The sequence below is a fragment of the Triturus cristatus genome, chromosome 1_2 (genome assembly GCF_964204655.1).
Source record: "Triturus cristatus chromosome 1_2, aTriCri1.1, whole genome shotgun sequence".
Classification (NCBI taxonomy): domain Eukaryota; kingdom Metazoa; phylum Chordata; class Amphibia; order Caudata; family Salamandridae; genus Triturus; species Triturus cristatus.
The window spans coordinates 44015718-44031979 of NC_140580.1; the positions used below are offsets into that span (position 1 = coordinate 44015718).

The 16262-nt window shown below is 41.4% G+C and overlaps 1 protein-coding gene across 2 annotated transcripts in view; it reads left to right on the forward strand.

The window, feature by feature from the left end:
• The window catches only part of TPPP2 (tubulin polymerization promoting protein family member 2), a 41299-nt gene extending 25933 nt beyond the window's left edge, over positions 1–15366 (forward strand). For both annotated transcript variants that reach the window (XM_085600752.1, XM_085600745.1), the window contains exons 3-4: positions 14518–14671; positions 15003–15366. In XM_085600752.1, the coding sequence (XP_085456878.1) occupies positions 14518–14671; positions 15003–15191 (343 nt within the window). In that variant the 3' untranslated portion in view covers positions 15192–15366. The remainder of the gene's footprint in view (positions 1–14517; positions 14672–15002) is intronic.
• Positions 15367–16262: the final 896 nt, after the last annotated feature.

A 16262-nucleotide genomic window follows, 5' to 3' on the forward strand; every position in this document is an offset into this window, starting at 1 on the left:
GTAACCTGGAGCCCGTCCTCGTTATGCCATAGGAATCAAGTGCACCGCACGGACCAGGTCCAGCCACACTGACCAGGGTTTGCTTTAATTCCTGTTCATGGGGGGATATACCCTATCAATCCGGGCGGGGCTCTTGTGTTGAAGGAGGGCCTAGGCTGATTTGCCTAATGTTGGTCCCTGCCTGGAATGGCACAGCGACCCATCACAATGCACTGGAATGCATCCCAGGGTAATTATCAGTGGTTGAGGTTAATTCAAGCATGCCACCCATCATTTTTTGTATTTCCCAGCGCATATTACCGTTGTACTTTACATTTTTATATTACACATGCTAACAGTTAAAAGTACACAGAATTAAAGGCAACATCACAATTTTAGCCACGACACCACATCACGCTCTATTAGGCTCAGGTAAAATTTCCATTGCACCAGCGTAATCTTGTGTAATTTCAGGAATTCGCATTACGCTTATTGCATGTAATTTCCAAATGATGCCATTATGCCACGTGGTGAAATTGTGGCACAGGAGCAAGGGAACAACGCAAATGACCAGAACACAAATGGCAGTCTGCAGCCCTTGTGTATTTTGCACAAAATGCACTTTCACGTCCAAACGGGACGCGAGGACACATTTCACACTGAAATATAGTGCTAAATGCTGCTTTCGCGTTTCGCATGTTTGCGGACTTTTGCGTACTTAATCAAAAGCAAATAGCACTAATTTTTCGCACTCCTACCCTACATATATGCTGTCCCAATTCACCCCTCAAACAAGTGGTGTTGTTCAGCATTTCACCTTCTTCAGGAAGTATGGGTACCTTTTGTCACACGCTTCCTGTGAGAAGATTATGAATTGTAATAGACCTAAACTAAAAGAAAAAAATGTGGCATTGAACAAAGAGAAGTGACTTTGCAAGGCCTCGGAATCCATAGCGGGTGACGGCACCACCAACAATGCAGACATTGTTTTCAGCTAAGTGAAATAAATGCGCTGCAGTAGTTGGCCGGGTGTAGAGTAAAACACAGGACACAAGATAAAAGGATTTCAACACTGAAGCCAGTATCATAATGTAGTGCACACTGCCAGGGGGCAAGGAGTAATAGAAGCTTCCAGCACAGAGTGGGACTTTGTGTCTTATGTACTCCAGTGATGGTCTAATTTTGCAGATCTGTGAGGAAGTGAGGTCACTGAAAGGCCTGCATCTTAGATCTAGAATGTTTGTATCTTGAAGATTTTAATATCGAGCAGGCACCATTTCTAATGAAACCAAGGTAGAACAGTCTCAGTTCCTCTGATATGGAAACGTTTAGTGCCCGTGTATCACCAGGACCAGCATAGAAAATTACTCTCGAATGTACACTTGCCAACCATCAGCATTTTCTTGCTGTGCTATGCTATTCCTGTGAGGTTATATTATTGGAGTTTGTATGGTGCCCCTTCTGCCATAGGTATGGCTCGAAGTGGTTTCAATGACTTTCCACATGTTTGAGGTTACAATCACAGAGCAGTATCTGGTTCAGCTTCTGATGCTGTGTTACACATAGGTTCTGGTCATATTCTCGGTCTGGTTGTTTTGTCATATTCATTGATGTGTGGGGGGTGGTTTCGGTGGTAAAGAGGTGCTTAAATGATCACTCACACTGGTGGAAGTATGACTTCTGCCAGTGTACACACAAAACCTTTCAGAATCCTCAAATCTAAGAGCTTGTGCAAGAACACCTTTAGATCAAAGATCACAGCAAGGAACAAAAGTATGCAGGTAAGTGGGAGAGAGCACTTGGCTATGATGTTTTTAAAGCCTCTTTCTTAGGTTATTTAAACAAATGCATTGATTAATTTTGCATGACTGTACGTTGAGTAAAAGAGCATACGTGTTAATCTCCACTCATGGGACCCCAAGGTCCAGGGAATTGACATGTTTGTTCATTTGCTGGGTCTCACACCACACATGCTCCTCAAGTTTAGGAATAACTGACACACATGCAGCTTGTGGGTCTGGAACAGCAATGAGGTTACCTTTTATTGTCCGCCGTGACCACACAACATGTGAGATCACTCAACAGTGGAGCAGGTCTGTGCCACATCTGTTTGCCCCTGTGAATGTATCATTATTTCTCACATATACAATCAAGGAATTAGCCACAATTTTTATTTTTGCCAGGTGGTTCCAGATAGTGTAGATGTCTTATATTGCTAAGGCACAACGTCTTTATACGTCTGTGATGGTGGTGTTTGGGGTTGTAAAAGATGTGTTCATTTAGAAACCCAGGTGTTGAACCTTCCCACTAAGTCTGTCTCTTTCGGAGAGGATTCTTCAGACAGTGTGAGGACCAGGGAGCAGCCTTCACTTGGCTGCTGAGGTATATGGGTTAGTGCTGAATTTAGGGGCATTGGTGTAATTCTGTGTTCGGAGGTTGTTGTGGAGTGTCCTACTTTGAGACTCGGTTGCTTCAGCCATGTTATCAAAGTAAAAGACATTCCATGAATCCAGCTTTGCCCTCGTTGAGTAGGAATCATACTGCCTGTTTTGGAGGTCCCTCTCACGGATTGTGGTTCGAAGAATATGCTGAACTTGCTCCCTGTGTGTCTGTCACTCATTAGGATAATCTCCCTCCTGGATGCATCAGCCCATGGATCACCTGTTTGTGCTCAGTTGGTCATTTTGGTTTCATTGACATCTCAAGTTTCACTGAAGTGTGCTACCTGCCTACCCATAAGCATCGAAGCGTTAGCGTTGTTAGTAGATGTAGTGTAGTAGTGTTGTTACAAGTGTATTTGCAGTATTTTCTTATAAAGTGTTGTATATTGCCTTTTCTCTACTTTCTTTTTCCATTTCAGTAGACCCTTCCAGGGGGCTCATGAATCGTTTGATTTGTCCATTACATTTGGGTAATTCAAGTGTTGTTTTCCAGCAGGCTCCTCAGGTACTCAAGATATCAGGAGAAGTTGCTCCCTTGTAACTGTGTGTATTTATCTGTTTAGATCTCGGTCGGGGTACGTTGTGTCGGCAGAATGTTTTTAAGCTGGGTAGGAATTCTTTTGACGCTGATCATAAAACCTTTCCCTTCTGATATTTGCCGAAGGAGTCCCCTAGAAGAAGGTGCTGACCATGGGTTGAAAGGCACAGCCAGCGGTCTCTCTAGATCGAGGCATAGTTGATATCACTTTGATGATGGTACGCATCTTCTGCCTGTCCAGCTGCTGAGTACCGAAGACAGCAGGCTATCGTGTTATCAACTTGTTTGTTTATGTACCATGCAACCAGACTCTAATGCATTCTTACCATGGTATGGTGTTATCAATGTTTTGGTGGCCTACATGTGCCTGTTTTAGAACATCTGGTATTATGGTCATGGAAATAACCATCCAACATCCTCTTTGAAGCAGTTCCCTTTTTGGTTACAGGGGAGAGAGCTAAACATCACCAAATGATAACCCTCTTAGGTTTTCTCAAGATTCTCTTTGAGCAAAGTTCCCATTTAGGGGTTTATCCTCATCAACACCACCTTTTATCGATCAGCAGTTAGTGCTGCATTTGCTTGTCTGAGGAAGTGCATGGCACACTGGCTCCAACCTCGCAGAAGCTGAACATCAATGTTCACACCCGTAGTATGAGCCTTCTTACCCATATCTAACATGTTTGTATTGATACTGCTGTTGTGCCATCTCTAATCCGTTCCTAGGATCACATCCCAGTTTGAAGAGAAAAGTGATCAAATCTGAATCTAAATCAAGACTTGAACAGGCCTTATTATTAATAACTGACTGGTAGCATTCCACCCTCTTGACCCTTTTGCTTCCTTTTCTAATGGCCTCCATATCCAGCTGATAACCGAGTGTAATGCTCGCCACAGGACTATAATGCTACCTCAGCAGTCCAAACTGTGTGCCAACAAACTGTACTCTTTCAATTGGCTCTGCCCAGCCCAATATGGCCGCTGCATACGTGATCAGAGAGATCAGCATGCATGCACCTAGTCTCTGTTCATCCTGTGCTGAATAAATAAATGGCTCCAGCAGCAACCAGGCAAAATCTGAGGCCGCTTCCAAATAGAGATTGAGTCCAACGCAAGACAACACTGTTGCAGCCTGTGCCCTCCTAATCACTCAGAACAAAACATATACATTAAGTGCATCAGTACACATTGAATCTGAACTTAACAAAGAAACTCTTACCCTAAAAACGTTTTTCCATTTTTCCTTTGCGAATACTCACCTTGACAAAGTGAAATAAATACAGTGATAAAACGAAAACGCCTATAATTCGGAATTACCCCCCAACCAAAGCTTGTTTGGGACATAGTACTCAAATATGAATAAAAATCTGAATAATTAAACTTTCAAGTATAACTAGATGGGCTAGCTATTGTTTCTGATTCTAGAACATTGAGTTTTGCTGGTGTTTACTTTTAATGGCTGCAGAGGTGTAGCAAACAAAAGGCTTATTTTACCCTCTAGTTTTGACATGAAATCCTTCAGTGCACTGCTCTGTACAAGATCAGATAATATTGGATTATTTTCTGATCTCTTTAGAAACATCACTTGACTTTTTACACTCACAGTAAAAAGGGTTCGAATTTTTTTTCATTCCCTGTCTATGAGAGATCTGATCACAAAGATGGGTGGTGTTCTACTTCTGACTAACTTTCCCATTATACAATGTCTGAGGGCACTTTCAAATGTAAAATGCAAAGAACTATGCAAGACTTCTCAAATGTGGGACAAAGAAAATTTTCTTAAACAGTAACCCCCAAAGTCCTTCGCTAGTTCCGCTAAGTCTTTGGAGTGTGGACCTCCCATCTTGCTCACATACCGGACTGCAGAAATGTTGTCCATGCGAAGCATTACACAACATTTCATCTTTTCTTGAGTGACGCTCCGGACTGCGAAGGAGCCCGCTAGGAGTTCCAAGCAGTTGATGTGCATGTTCCTCTCTTGGTCTGACCAACGACCCCCTGTCGAAGAGTCTCCGCATTTCGCTCCCCAACCCTCTAAGCTTGCATCTGAATCTATCACTAATTCGGGTTCCTCCCCGAAGATTTCTCTCCCGTTCCAAGCTTGTGCGTTCTTGAGCCACCATTCCAATTCCTCCCTCGAGTCCTGATCTAAGGACAAGGTTTGAGAGTATGATGGATTTGCTTGAAGGCATCTCTTTTTTAGTCTTTGTAGGGCCCGATAATATAGTGGTCCGCGGAATATGGCTTGGATGGTGGAGGATAGGAGACCCAGGATCTTCGCTAAGTCTTGCAGTGTAATAGTCTTTTCTAATAAGACTTTCTTTATTTCCTTTCGTAGTTTTTTTAGTTTGTCTCTGGGTAGGCGAAGCTCTGTGCGGAGTGTGTCAACGACGAATCTCAGGAATTGGGTGTCTTGTGCTGGAGTTAAGCACGATTTTTTTAGGTTTATCACAAATCCTAACTTTTCTAATATCTCTATCGCCCACTGAGTATGCAGGGATACAATGTCTTTGCACGGACCCATAATTAGGATGTCGTCTAGGTATATAATTAACCTTACGCCCTGAGCCATGCTACTAATGGTCTGAGTACCTTTGTGAAGCACCATGGTGCTGAAGATAGACCAAAAGGGAGGCTGGAGAATTCCCACATTTTGTTTTTGCCATGTAAAACGGAAATATTTTTGGTGGGGAGGCCAGATGGGGATAGTAAGGTAGGCGTATTTGAGATCTAGTCTTGTTAACAAATCCCCTTTTCTTAGTATGTCCCTTAAGAGATATATGCCCTCCATTTTGAAGTGGCGGTAAACCACCCGTTCGTTCAACTCTTTTAGGTTTCTTACAGGCCTCATCTCTTTGTTCTTTTTCTCCACCAAAAATATGTTGCTGACAAAGCCAGCCTTTGGATGAGTCGTCTCCCTGATGGCACCTTTGGTCGGTAGGTCTTGTAACTCTTTTGTTACCAGCTTCAAATGTTCTTGAGAGAACAGGATTTCCCTTGGTGTTTTGACCTGGAAGGGAGTATGTGTGAACTCTATACGTTATCCCTTGACCGTTTGTAGTACCCAAGGGTCTTGTGTCACTAAGTTCCAGTTTCCAGAGAACTGGGCTAGTCTGCCTCCCACCTTTATAGGGGAAAGTAAAGGGTCTTTGGAGTGACCTACCTGAGGAGAATCCTCTCTGTCTTCTATCGCCTCTGTTATTCCGGAAGCGACCTCCTCTTTGTCCATGTGGATAGAAGTTTGAATAGCCATAGGTTTGGAAGGACCTATTGCCTCGTGCCATTTAGGGTCTGGAGGAAGATGAGCCGCGGCCGGGGAACCGACCCCTTGTTCGCCCGGCCCTTCCAAAAACTCGATCATTGAAAACTTTTCTTATTTCTTTTTGCGACTTCTGCATTGAGCTAAAGATTCCAACATACATGGCCATTTCCCTAATGAAATCATCGCCAAAAAGTTGGCCTTGAGAGGAGGCTCCCCCTTCTTTATTTGCGAGATCTATGAGCTTGGGGTCCAGTTTTAAAAGGATGCTTTTTCTCCTTTCATTTGATAGGGCCGTATTGGCATTCCCAAGGAGGCAAATAGCTCTCTGTGTCCATTCCATCAGTTCCTTGGGGTCGACTTTACTGTCGCTTAGGTAGGCTGATTCAGCCATCTCGAAGATCTCAGTAAGTGGGCCAATTATGTCGAGGAGTCTGTCCTGGCATGACTTTAGGCCTCTGTCTAGGCCTCTTCTGGGGTCTTTTCCGCCCTTATTAATAAAAGACACCACCTTTGGGTTGAGTTCGGGAGTCTTAGCTATCATATCTGGGAGGGATGGGTGAGGGCATTCTGATCGTAAACGAGATCTAACCTCTTTAGGTATCTCTCTTCTTAGCCAGAAGGTAACATATTTAGCCACATGTTGTGAGGGGGTCTATTCGGGTGAGTGGGGATGTTTTATCATCAGTGGGTCGAACATATTATCCCCGAACGGGTCAAGAATCTTAGACCCAGAGGCCGAAGATGCCTCATCAGATGTCCCTTTTTTAGTAGTGGGTGTGTTATCATAAACAGAGTTAAACTCTGAAGAGCAGGACAGATCAAGCTCTGGCTCATAACTTTGGTCCTCATCAGAGTCAGTATCTATAGGGACAACTGGGCCGTCATGCCCATCCACAGTGTCGAACACACTGAGTCTATCACCGGCGTCATCCGGTACACCCTCTGTGGCCCCTTTTGATTTCTTTTATTTTTTATGAGGGTGCTCACCCGATGGCCTTTTCTTCTGAGATTTTTCTTGCCAAGTAGAGCAACTGGGATTGTTACTGGGTTGATTAGAGAGGCTTCTATTTTTTTATTGATGGTGTCATCCAGCAACCCCATCCGTTTACCTAGAGTCCTATTTACAAAATCTTCTAATCTATTCTCAACTAATGAGTCTAGCTCCTGTTCAGACATTCCCCCCCCTTTTTAAAAAAAAATATTAATTAATTAAAGGGTTAGAAGAGGTTAGCTATATAAAGAAGGGTATAAGGGGTTAAAAGATTGGTAGCAAGTTATTTATATAAAATACAGGCCAGGAAGGGGCAGTGGCATTAAAAGAAATCCTTTCCTCGGTGGTTCTGCGATCGTGTGTGAAGAAAGCTTGTCAACTGTCGTTTAGGTACGTGTTTGAGCTGTACCTAGTATTCCTGCAAGGTACTTTCCTCTAATTAGTGAGAACGAGGCTTGACTTCCTTGTTCTGGAAATCCCTCCCGGTGCGGTCACATTTCGAGCTGCGGCCGCAACGGGATACAAAGCGGGAGTATGGTGCCCCCGGGGTTCCTCGGCTTTACGGAGGCGTCATGGGGTAAGTTAAATAACAATTTATTTGTGGGCTTGCAGTTGGAGGCATACGTGAACGTGAATCGCGTGAGGCTCTTGAGGCTGATTAAATGTGAAGTGAGAGCGCGCGAGGTCGTGCTAGTGAGAGCGAGGCCCCAGCACGTTATTTGAATCCGGGCCTGAATGCGGTGATCGGGTTAGCGGACTCGGCGATATTTTCAAGATAGAAAATAATCACTAATGAGGCTAAATAAATGTGTTAAATAGCAAACGCGATGGTACAGATGATATACAGTTAGTGGTAGAAGTAATAGCAAACATTTAAAATTACATCTAGTAATAGCAAACATTGTAAATTACATCTGTGAGCCATAAGGGCTAAAGATGTTAAGGCAGGGAAAAAACAATACAACAATATAATAAAAGTATAGATAGCTTTAAGGTCTCAGTAACAAGAGTTTGGAGAAGTAAAGAAGATTACTTATCTTGTGAGCAGCAGCAATAAAAGAAGGAAGATGGCTGCCTGTTGCTAGACTATATAGATGTTCTGTATGTTTTGAAAGTTCTAAATTCTTACTGATTGTTGCTGCTGTGTGAGCTGGCAATAAAAGGAGATTGCCTAATCTTAGCCTCCATGTCATGCCATAAAATTTGCAGATTTTAACAAAACATTTTGTTTCCAGCTCAAACAGTTCAAAAGTTACTAAAAATTCAGCGATCCAGTGGAAGGCCCTTTGCAAAGGTTGACTGGTCACCTTTCTGTTGCTTATTGCTATATTTGGGTGTTAAACTGGTACTAATAAGGTACACAGATGCCAAGAAAGTGTTAACAAGTGTCACAATAATGAAACAATACTATCACAAATGTGCTACATTATGCCACATAATTTGCCTTTTCTTGCCACATATTTACCCTATCCTGCAGCATAATTTGGACCTACCCTGCCGAATAATTCCAGTAGCCATATTAGTAATACAATCCAAATTGATCACAGCATTTAAGTCATTCAGTTCACTTCACCTAGATTTCAGTTGACTAAATCAAAGTAACATGCCAGCTCTTTTTTCCAGTTCTTTCTTCTATTATGTAAAACTCAAACCTAAAAGATCAGAAATCATATAGTTAGTATTCACAAACCATTGCATACTGAAAAGTCATCTTAAAAATAATTATATCACTCTCCTTACTTGGGGTTTATTTGTATCTAATGCTTCAAGAGTGCTTCTTAGACCCGGATTACCAGTGGCCCGTTCTTTCCTATCCCTCCTCAAAATCCTGTTTGCACAGTGATCAAAATTAATAGTTTTGGGTGATTACTACAACCCCCTCCACTTTTCCCAGTTACATTTCGTAGATGAAACCCGCTAAATGTTGCCTGGGGACCGGTCCCAGTAAGTAGCTGCACATAAGGGTTTTGGTACACAAAGTTCTACGGTTTCTGGAATTCATTCTAGAAAACAGTCCAAGAAAAAGTTCAGTAGGCCCTCTGGTACTAAATATTTAGCTAATGTACAAACATGAGACAGAGAAGCTGGTGCACTCCCACCTCCGGCAAACCACTGAAAATTACATGAGTAAGATACATATCAGATAACGCTCATCAATGTGAGACTCACAGGACCATTTAGTGGACCCTAACGCCTCCATCCTATCCTAATGCACACAATATCAATTGCAATTTCTATGAAAGCATAAGATAGTAGCACCAATATTTGTTAATGAACAGAACAATAGTAAATACGGCAAGATTATGATGGTAATTTAGGTTTTCTCTACATTGGTATCTTGAACTCTTCCTCCCCTTGGCTTGCTAAAATGATCATAGCACCAACAGGACCCTACTGTGAGTTGCCTAGATGGCCTTGCTTGCACCTGCATTCCTATTTAGAACAGCATCAATGATCAGTTGGGAAACAGCTCTTGTTTCTATCTCTGTGCCACAGTGGCTGTGTTGTCCTCATGCAGGCAGATAAACCTGTTAGAAGACTCAATGTGCCTTTTTTGTAACATTCAGCAAACAAAAGGTTTTTACAGCTAAATCCTGCCATTATTGGATCAAAGTTTCTTTCTAGCTAATAGTGTTTCAGTGCAGCTTACATACACTCCTTGAACATTGCTGTATGTTTTTAAAATAAAGAATAGCTATAGAAGCCCCGCTAGCATTTTGCCGACTTCCGTTCAGTGAAACATTTACTGTTAGCAGTATTAACTGAGAAATCAAGATATCAGATTCTATGAAACGTATTTGACTTATTCAAAATAGTAACTAGAAAACCATGGTTTCAGGTTATGCTATAACATACACTAAACAATATATTCAAGGACACTGAACTATCACGTTCTACCGAAACATATATTTCAACGATATTGGCAACTGTGCCCTTATATTTAAATAGGTACACCAAAATAAATGAACATATATAGTGTAAAATGGCGACACCTAAATGAAAAATATATGAAGATTGTATCTAAAGTACCAAACTCCACATGTTATGCACTATTTTACAGAGCAAACATTTTCAATCAATCAAAGTAATCTTTATTTCGGTCGTAGACCATAAAAGATAATCAATCCTAAAAACATACATTGTTAAAAATAGATATTATAATTCATAAAAAGTATGTTACAGTAAAGATTACATTAATTCATAAACAATTCTTTAAGACAATAAAAGAGTAATAAGTTAAAATAATTGTAAAACAGTGGTGACCTAGAATCGGTAACTATTTGGATAGGCATAAGAATTGGATAAAAGAAGGGAACATCTCCTCCGCCACACAGCATGCCAGTAGCGTGATACCGAGAAACATTTTAATACGAGTTAATTATCACACCTTTTACATTCCGAAGCCCATGGTATCAGATTGCAAAAATATGTGGTAACTGGCATATCCTCCTCGGGCCACTCGTTCTGAGGACCCTACTCTATAGTTACCATAGGTTTGCACCAACTGGTGAATGGGGCACTTCTAAGACTATGTCGCTGGCCACATGGTATTTCCTACCTCTGGACGGTCAAGCAAGGAATCTTACTAGGCCCTTGAGCAGCCCTTATTTGGCAGACATGTGAAGGAGGCCGTCCAAACTACAGAAACCAGCACTGAGATGGCTAGATTTATTTCCCTGCTCTAAAGGAATTGTCCTTACCAAAATTCCAGGGATTTACTCTGTTTGTAGCAATGCTTTCAAATTTGGATATTTTCATCCATACAGATAATCTGTCTCATATGGATCCTCCCAAACCCGTCAGTAATGGCAGACGTTACAGTGTGGACCCAAATGTACCAGACCAACACACAGACGCTGAGGCTGTCCATAAATCCACAAAACAGCCCAGATGCACCTCACTCCACAAGTACACCTCCATTCTGACCATGCAAGTGGGAGGCTGGATTAAGTATTGTCTGCCAGCTTGACATGTTGCAACATCTGTCACTAGGGTCTTGGACATTATCTGGTATGGCTGCTATTTGGAATTCATAGCAAAGCTGCTTTATACCAACATTATTTATTGTTACCCTTAAAGATACATTGAAATTTAACCCCATTACTACATATAATTATATATTTGTTTTTATGATAATAACTACCCTCTTATCTTCTTTTTCTTTGTTGCAACCCCTAAATGTTTCTTGGCCTTAAAATGTTGTAAACATGTTTTAATGAATTTGTCTTCAAAGGAAATTAAATTATTTAAAATAAATAATTAAATTAATTTAATAAAATTAAGACACTCTTACACAAACCTTCTCTCACTGACACTTGTCTTTAGTAGTAAACATTTTTAATCATTACATTTTATTGCATCATATTGAATACAATTATTATTTAAAAAATTGTAGAAGGCTTTCTGGACGAATTTGCCCGTATGGTGAGTTGTTCAGTGAAGTCTTGTTGAAAAGGAGCTCGTAGTTCAAGAGAAAAAGTCCACTAGGAAATGGTATTACGAGGTAATATTGGTGATAAAGTGGTATATTAGAATACATAACATAAGCTTAAAGAAGTGAAGGTTTCTATTCCTGGTTGTTCCTCATGCAGAATAAAACGAGCAGATGTCCTCCAATACAAGATCTGTGAATGCTAAGTAAGTACTTAATGAAACAAGGATTGGAGTGGTTACTCTGAGAGATGCTCTTCTAGAAATCTACATGATGCTGATTTTTGTGCCACAATACATTTGAAATCTCAGGAGTACCTTTGTTTTATCATTGATGGGCAACTCTATCAGTTGAAATCTGCATCTCACACATTTAGACAATGATTTGCTCTAACAGAATCCACCAGCCAGCTACATGCACCTGTATGCAGCAGATGTATCACTTACTGGTATGCTTTATTGGAATTGTAACTTGTGACCTGTGGATTACAGCAGGATCTCTGCAACAAAGATATTATCCCACCTGATATCTCTTACATTTACTACAATTGTGTGGCCCGGACTACTTTTTTGTATACCCTGCTCTACCACAGACATAATGCTTCTGCAAACTTTTGTGGAGCAAAAATGTATAAGCACTGCTTTTCAGAAGTTGGGAAAAACTGTGAAAAAGCTAGTGGAATTCACTAAAGTAAAAACTGAAAAAGTGGGCTTTGATAAATGTCTTGTTGCAATGAGAGTCCTTAAAACTGACACTTCACCGCACATAGTTTTCGCACTCTCAAAGTTCCTGCTAGCTATGTGGTCCAAGAGATGTTCTCTCATTACAGCGGCATCCAGGGGTGATTGTATATCATGATTGCATACCCTGCTTGATAATCTGATTTTATGAAATGTTTATTTATCTCCTGTGGTCTTATATATGTTTTAACTGTTTTAACTGTAATCTTTTATGACTGAAAAAATGTCGAAATAAAGATCAAATGAATGAATGAAAAAGGAGACCTCAGTGGCAAACAGCATAATGTTATGATATCAGAAAAAACATATATAAGGTCCTTTTGCTTATGCAAGTAAATGTGATTACCTGACACATAGGTATTTAGATGTTTGTAAAATCTTTATAAAAACTGTATAATGTGCTAGAACAAACACCTGGGTTGAGCTGCAGAGATTTCCTTTTTGCTGGAAACTTAAAGGCTGCGCAGTTCACTATGATCGGATTATTTACAAAGAAGAAGACGATTTCATTAATGGGAACGCATGCTTGGATGACGAGGAAATATATGACACTACATTCGGAGCACTAACTTTGAGATAATACATTACACATATCTATAACGTGAGACATATCTAAAGAATTGAGGATGAAAGATGTGATGAATATTCCAAAATCCAATGGCACACAATCAGTTTTGCAATTCACCAAATTGCTCTTGGCTCATATTGTTGAAGGATTTAATATTTCTGTACAAATCAACTTTATAAAATTCCATAGCGAGCACATAAGTGATCTCCAGACCTAATGCTAATTGTATCAATTCTCATAGGTTTATTGGCTCCTGAAACATATGTTCTGATTCTGAAAAGGAAACTTTGGCGTAATGGAATCCGCCCTCTGTGCTGTTCTGGGCCCAGATATCACAGCAATTTTTTGCATTACTAAAAAAGGCTCATCCTATAAACACAGAATAATTTTAATTTCATGTTTAATAGCTTAACTACATGAGATCAGGTGCAATAAATGTAAAAGTGTGTGAAGAGAAAATGAAATGTATTAAGTTAATAGAAGACATTTTAGTGTCAGAAAATATGAAATAGCAGTTGAAGGTAGTCTTATAGAACATATGGATTTATAGTTACAAACTCTCTAAATATCAAAGAGGAGTCAGTTTAATATCTAGGTCAGAGTTATTAGGTGACCAATTTCTCAGGTTTTCTCATGGGCCCGTTAACTTTGTAACCTGCCCCACTGGAAATCATGAGCTCTCGGCAACCACGACCGAGAATGGCCTTGTTTTCCTCAGACCTTTATACCAGGGGACCCGGCAGAGATGTATTGGAAATAACCAGAAGAGTCAGACAGGCAATTACTGATTCGCCCAATGCTTCGCAGTAGCCGAAGGGTCCCATCCAGAATATCTGCTAGCACCATATCCCTGTAGGTAATGGGCCCCTGGTAACACTCACTCTGGGGGTGCGGACTTATCGAGTGCAGGCTCAGGGCCCTCATAGTAAGGCTCCCAATGACTTTATAAATGCATAATGAAAGAATGTTTTTTTTTTTTTGCATATATATTTGAATCAGGCACATATTAGGCAAGAGGCCTTTCAGAAACTAGCTGCAGCAGCACTTAATCAAATATTACTGTGAAAATATTTCTGTCATTATGCCCGCGGGGTGTATGCACTTTCAGTGGGGTGGATTTAACAGATGCAAATGGAGGAAATGATATAAAATCCTGCAGCGCCTGTTTATGAACAGCCAGTGAAAGGGGAAAATAGTGAGGGTCCAGCAATAATGGTGGTTACTGCAGATGCATGGACAGCAGCATGCTCCAAGGTCTCTGATAAGGACGCCATGTTAGCAATTAGGCAGGTTTCCTCTGGGTCTCGTTTCCATTATCCTGAGGGGGCCACACAGGAGAAAGTGGTCTGAATAGATTTTTTATGTACAGAGGAACAGAAAAGAAAAATGCAGAATGTGTTGCAGAACTCAAAAAGGAATTTGTTGATTAAGAATCATAATTTTTAATTTGCTTATAGGCATCAACGCCTTGGGTTTGCAATTAATAATGTGATTTTAACACAAGCAACTCATGGTTTCTGCACTTGAACACGAGTCACAGTTAACCAAGGGATGTTTCCTTCTCAGGGCCAAGGCAGCAAAAACCATAAACTTCGCCGAGTTCCAGCAGGCGCTGAAGGAACTCTCTGTCAAGCGTTTCAAGGGGAGGTCTGCTGACGACGCGCTTGCGGAAACAGTTAGGCTGGTAGAGGGGAAGGAGCCAGTCAATGCTGGCGTTACGGTGAGTGCATATCCAAAATAACCTAGAAAACCCGCTGTACCCAAAGAGACCCAGATAAGGGGCATGTCAGTCTTTAATTACAAAGGAACCAGGACTGCTAAGGGCCCTGGAGATGTCCAGGCACAACAGCTTTTATATTTTAGATGGTTTTGTAGTTGACAAGTTTGTAATTGGCTAATTATTTTCTTACACATTTAGAATTGAAAATATGTAATTGACATTTTGTCCTAACTTTTATACTGGAAAATTTGTTATGCACAATCTGGTTACTGGCAAATGAATTTGCAATGTGTAACTGGCCCATGATCTCTTGTCCTGTCTTTTCATCCAGAAAACCCAAAATGTAGGAGGTGTGGACCGCCTCACCGACACAAGCAAGTACACCGGAATGCACAAGGAGCGCTTTGACGAGAGCGGGAAGGGTCTAGGCATCGCTGGACGCGAGAATACTACACAAAACACCGGCTATGTGGGCAACTACAAGGGGGCAGGGACCTTTGAGAGTAAGGTCGAAAAATGAAGGGCCCACACATCTTGCATCCCTCGCCTGACGACTGACCCTGCACCGTCTCACCGTCTCTTCCTTATTAACCAATAGCTACGCATTCATAGAGTGTTGCCTTTTTGAGAGCGGTGGCTCCCCAACCCTGGACTACTGCTGCCTGTACCACTAGATAAACAGCATTGTCTGCTCATCTTTATGTGTCCGTGTCATCTGTGGCCCAGTCTGGTAAACTCGTGTGATGTTACTTCAATAATCTCCAGCACATTGCGACTAGCATCACGGATAAGGGGTGGATTTCCCCGAGGCTGAAGAAGGGGCAAACATTTGTGGCAGCCGGCTTCAGGTTAATTGCTGTATTGAACACAAAGGGGAGGTTATGTGCTGATGCTTAATTGTATAGAAGAATGGGCTGTGCTTAGCTACAGTTTACTCTATGTAGAAGTATGAGCACTGGACCTGTGTGCTACTTTTGACTAACTAGTTGAAAAATAAGCTAACAGGGCAAACGAAGCCCCTCCAGTGTATTTTAAAGTATCGGGAGTCTTAAAGTGGGGTGAACTACGATCATTGGGTATGGATCATTATTTTCTTTGGTAATCCTTCTGCATATTGAAATGTGGGTCACACTGAGAATAAGATATCTGGCATTCTAGTGTGGACCAGGTCATCTAATGGGCTTAACAGGAATGTATTATTGCACCTGTGCTACTTCATGCGCTTGCAAGAATTTAGCGCACACAGTGGTTGAACATCCCGGTTATTATGACCCATGAATGGAATGCGCTACAGCACACGGATGATGCAGTTATCCTGCACATAACTCAGGAGGAAACGCAGAAACATCTTAATGAGAACAAGTTAGGTATTAAGTACCAAAAGACTAAGAAGGTCAGTGGGAGACCAGTGGCAAATCCCTGAATGGCTGTGGCACTGCCTCTGTCACTCTTGCCATGGCTGACCTGGGAAAGTTGCTCGCCTGGTCTCTGGAAGCGGCTTCAATGCCCATGGTGTGAAAAACAGTGGCTGCAAGTTTCACCATGATATAGCAGCACAGCAGACTGGTTGGCATTACATAGATCACTGAAG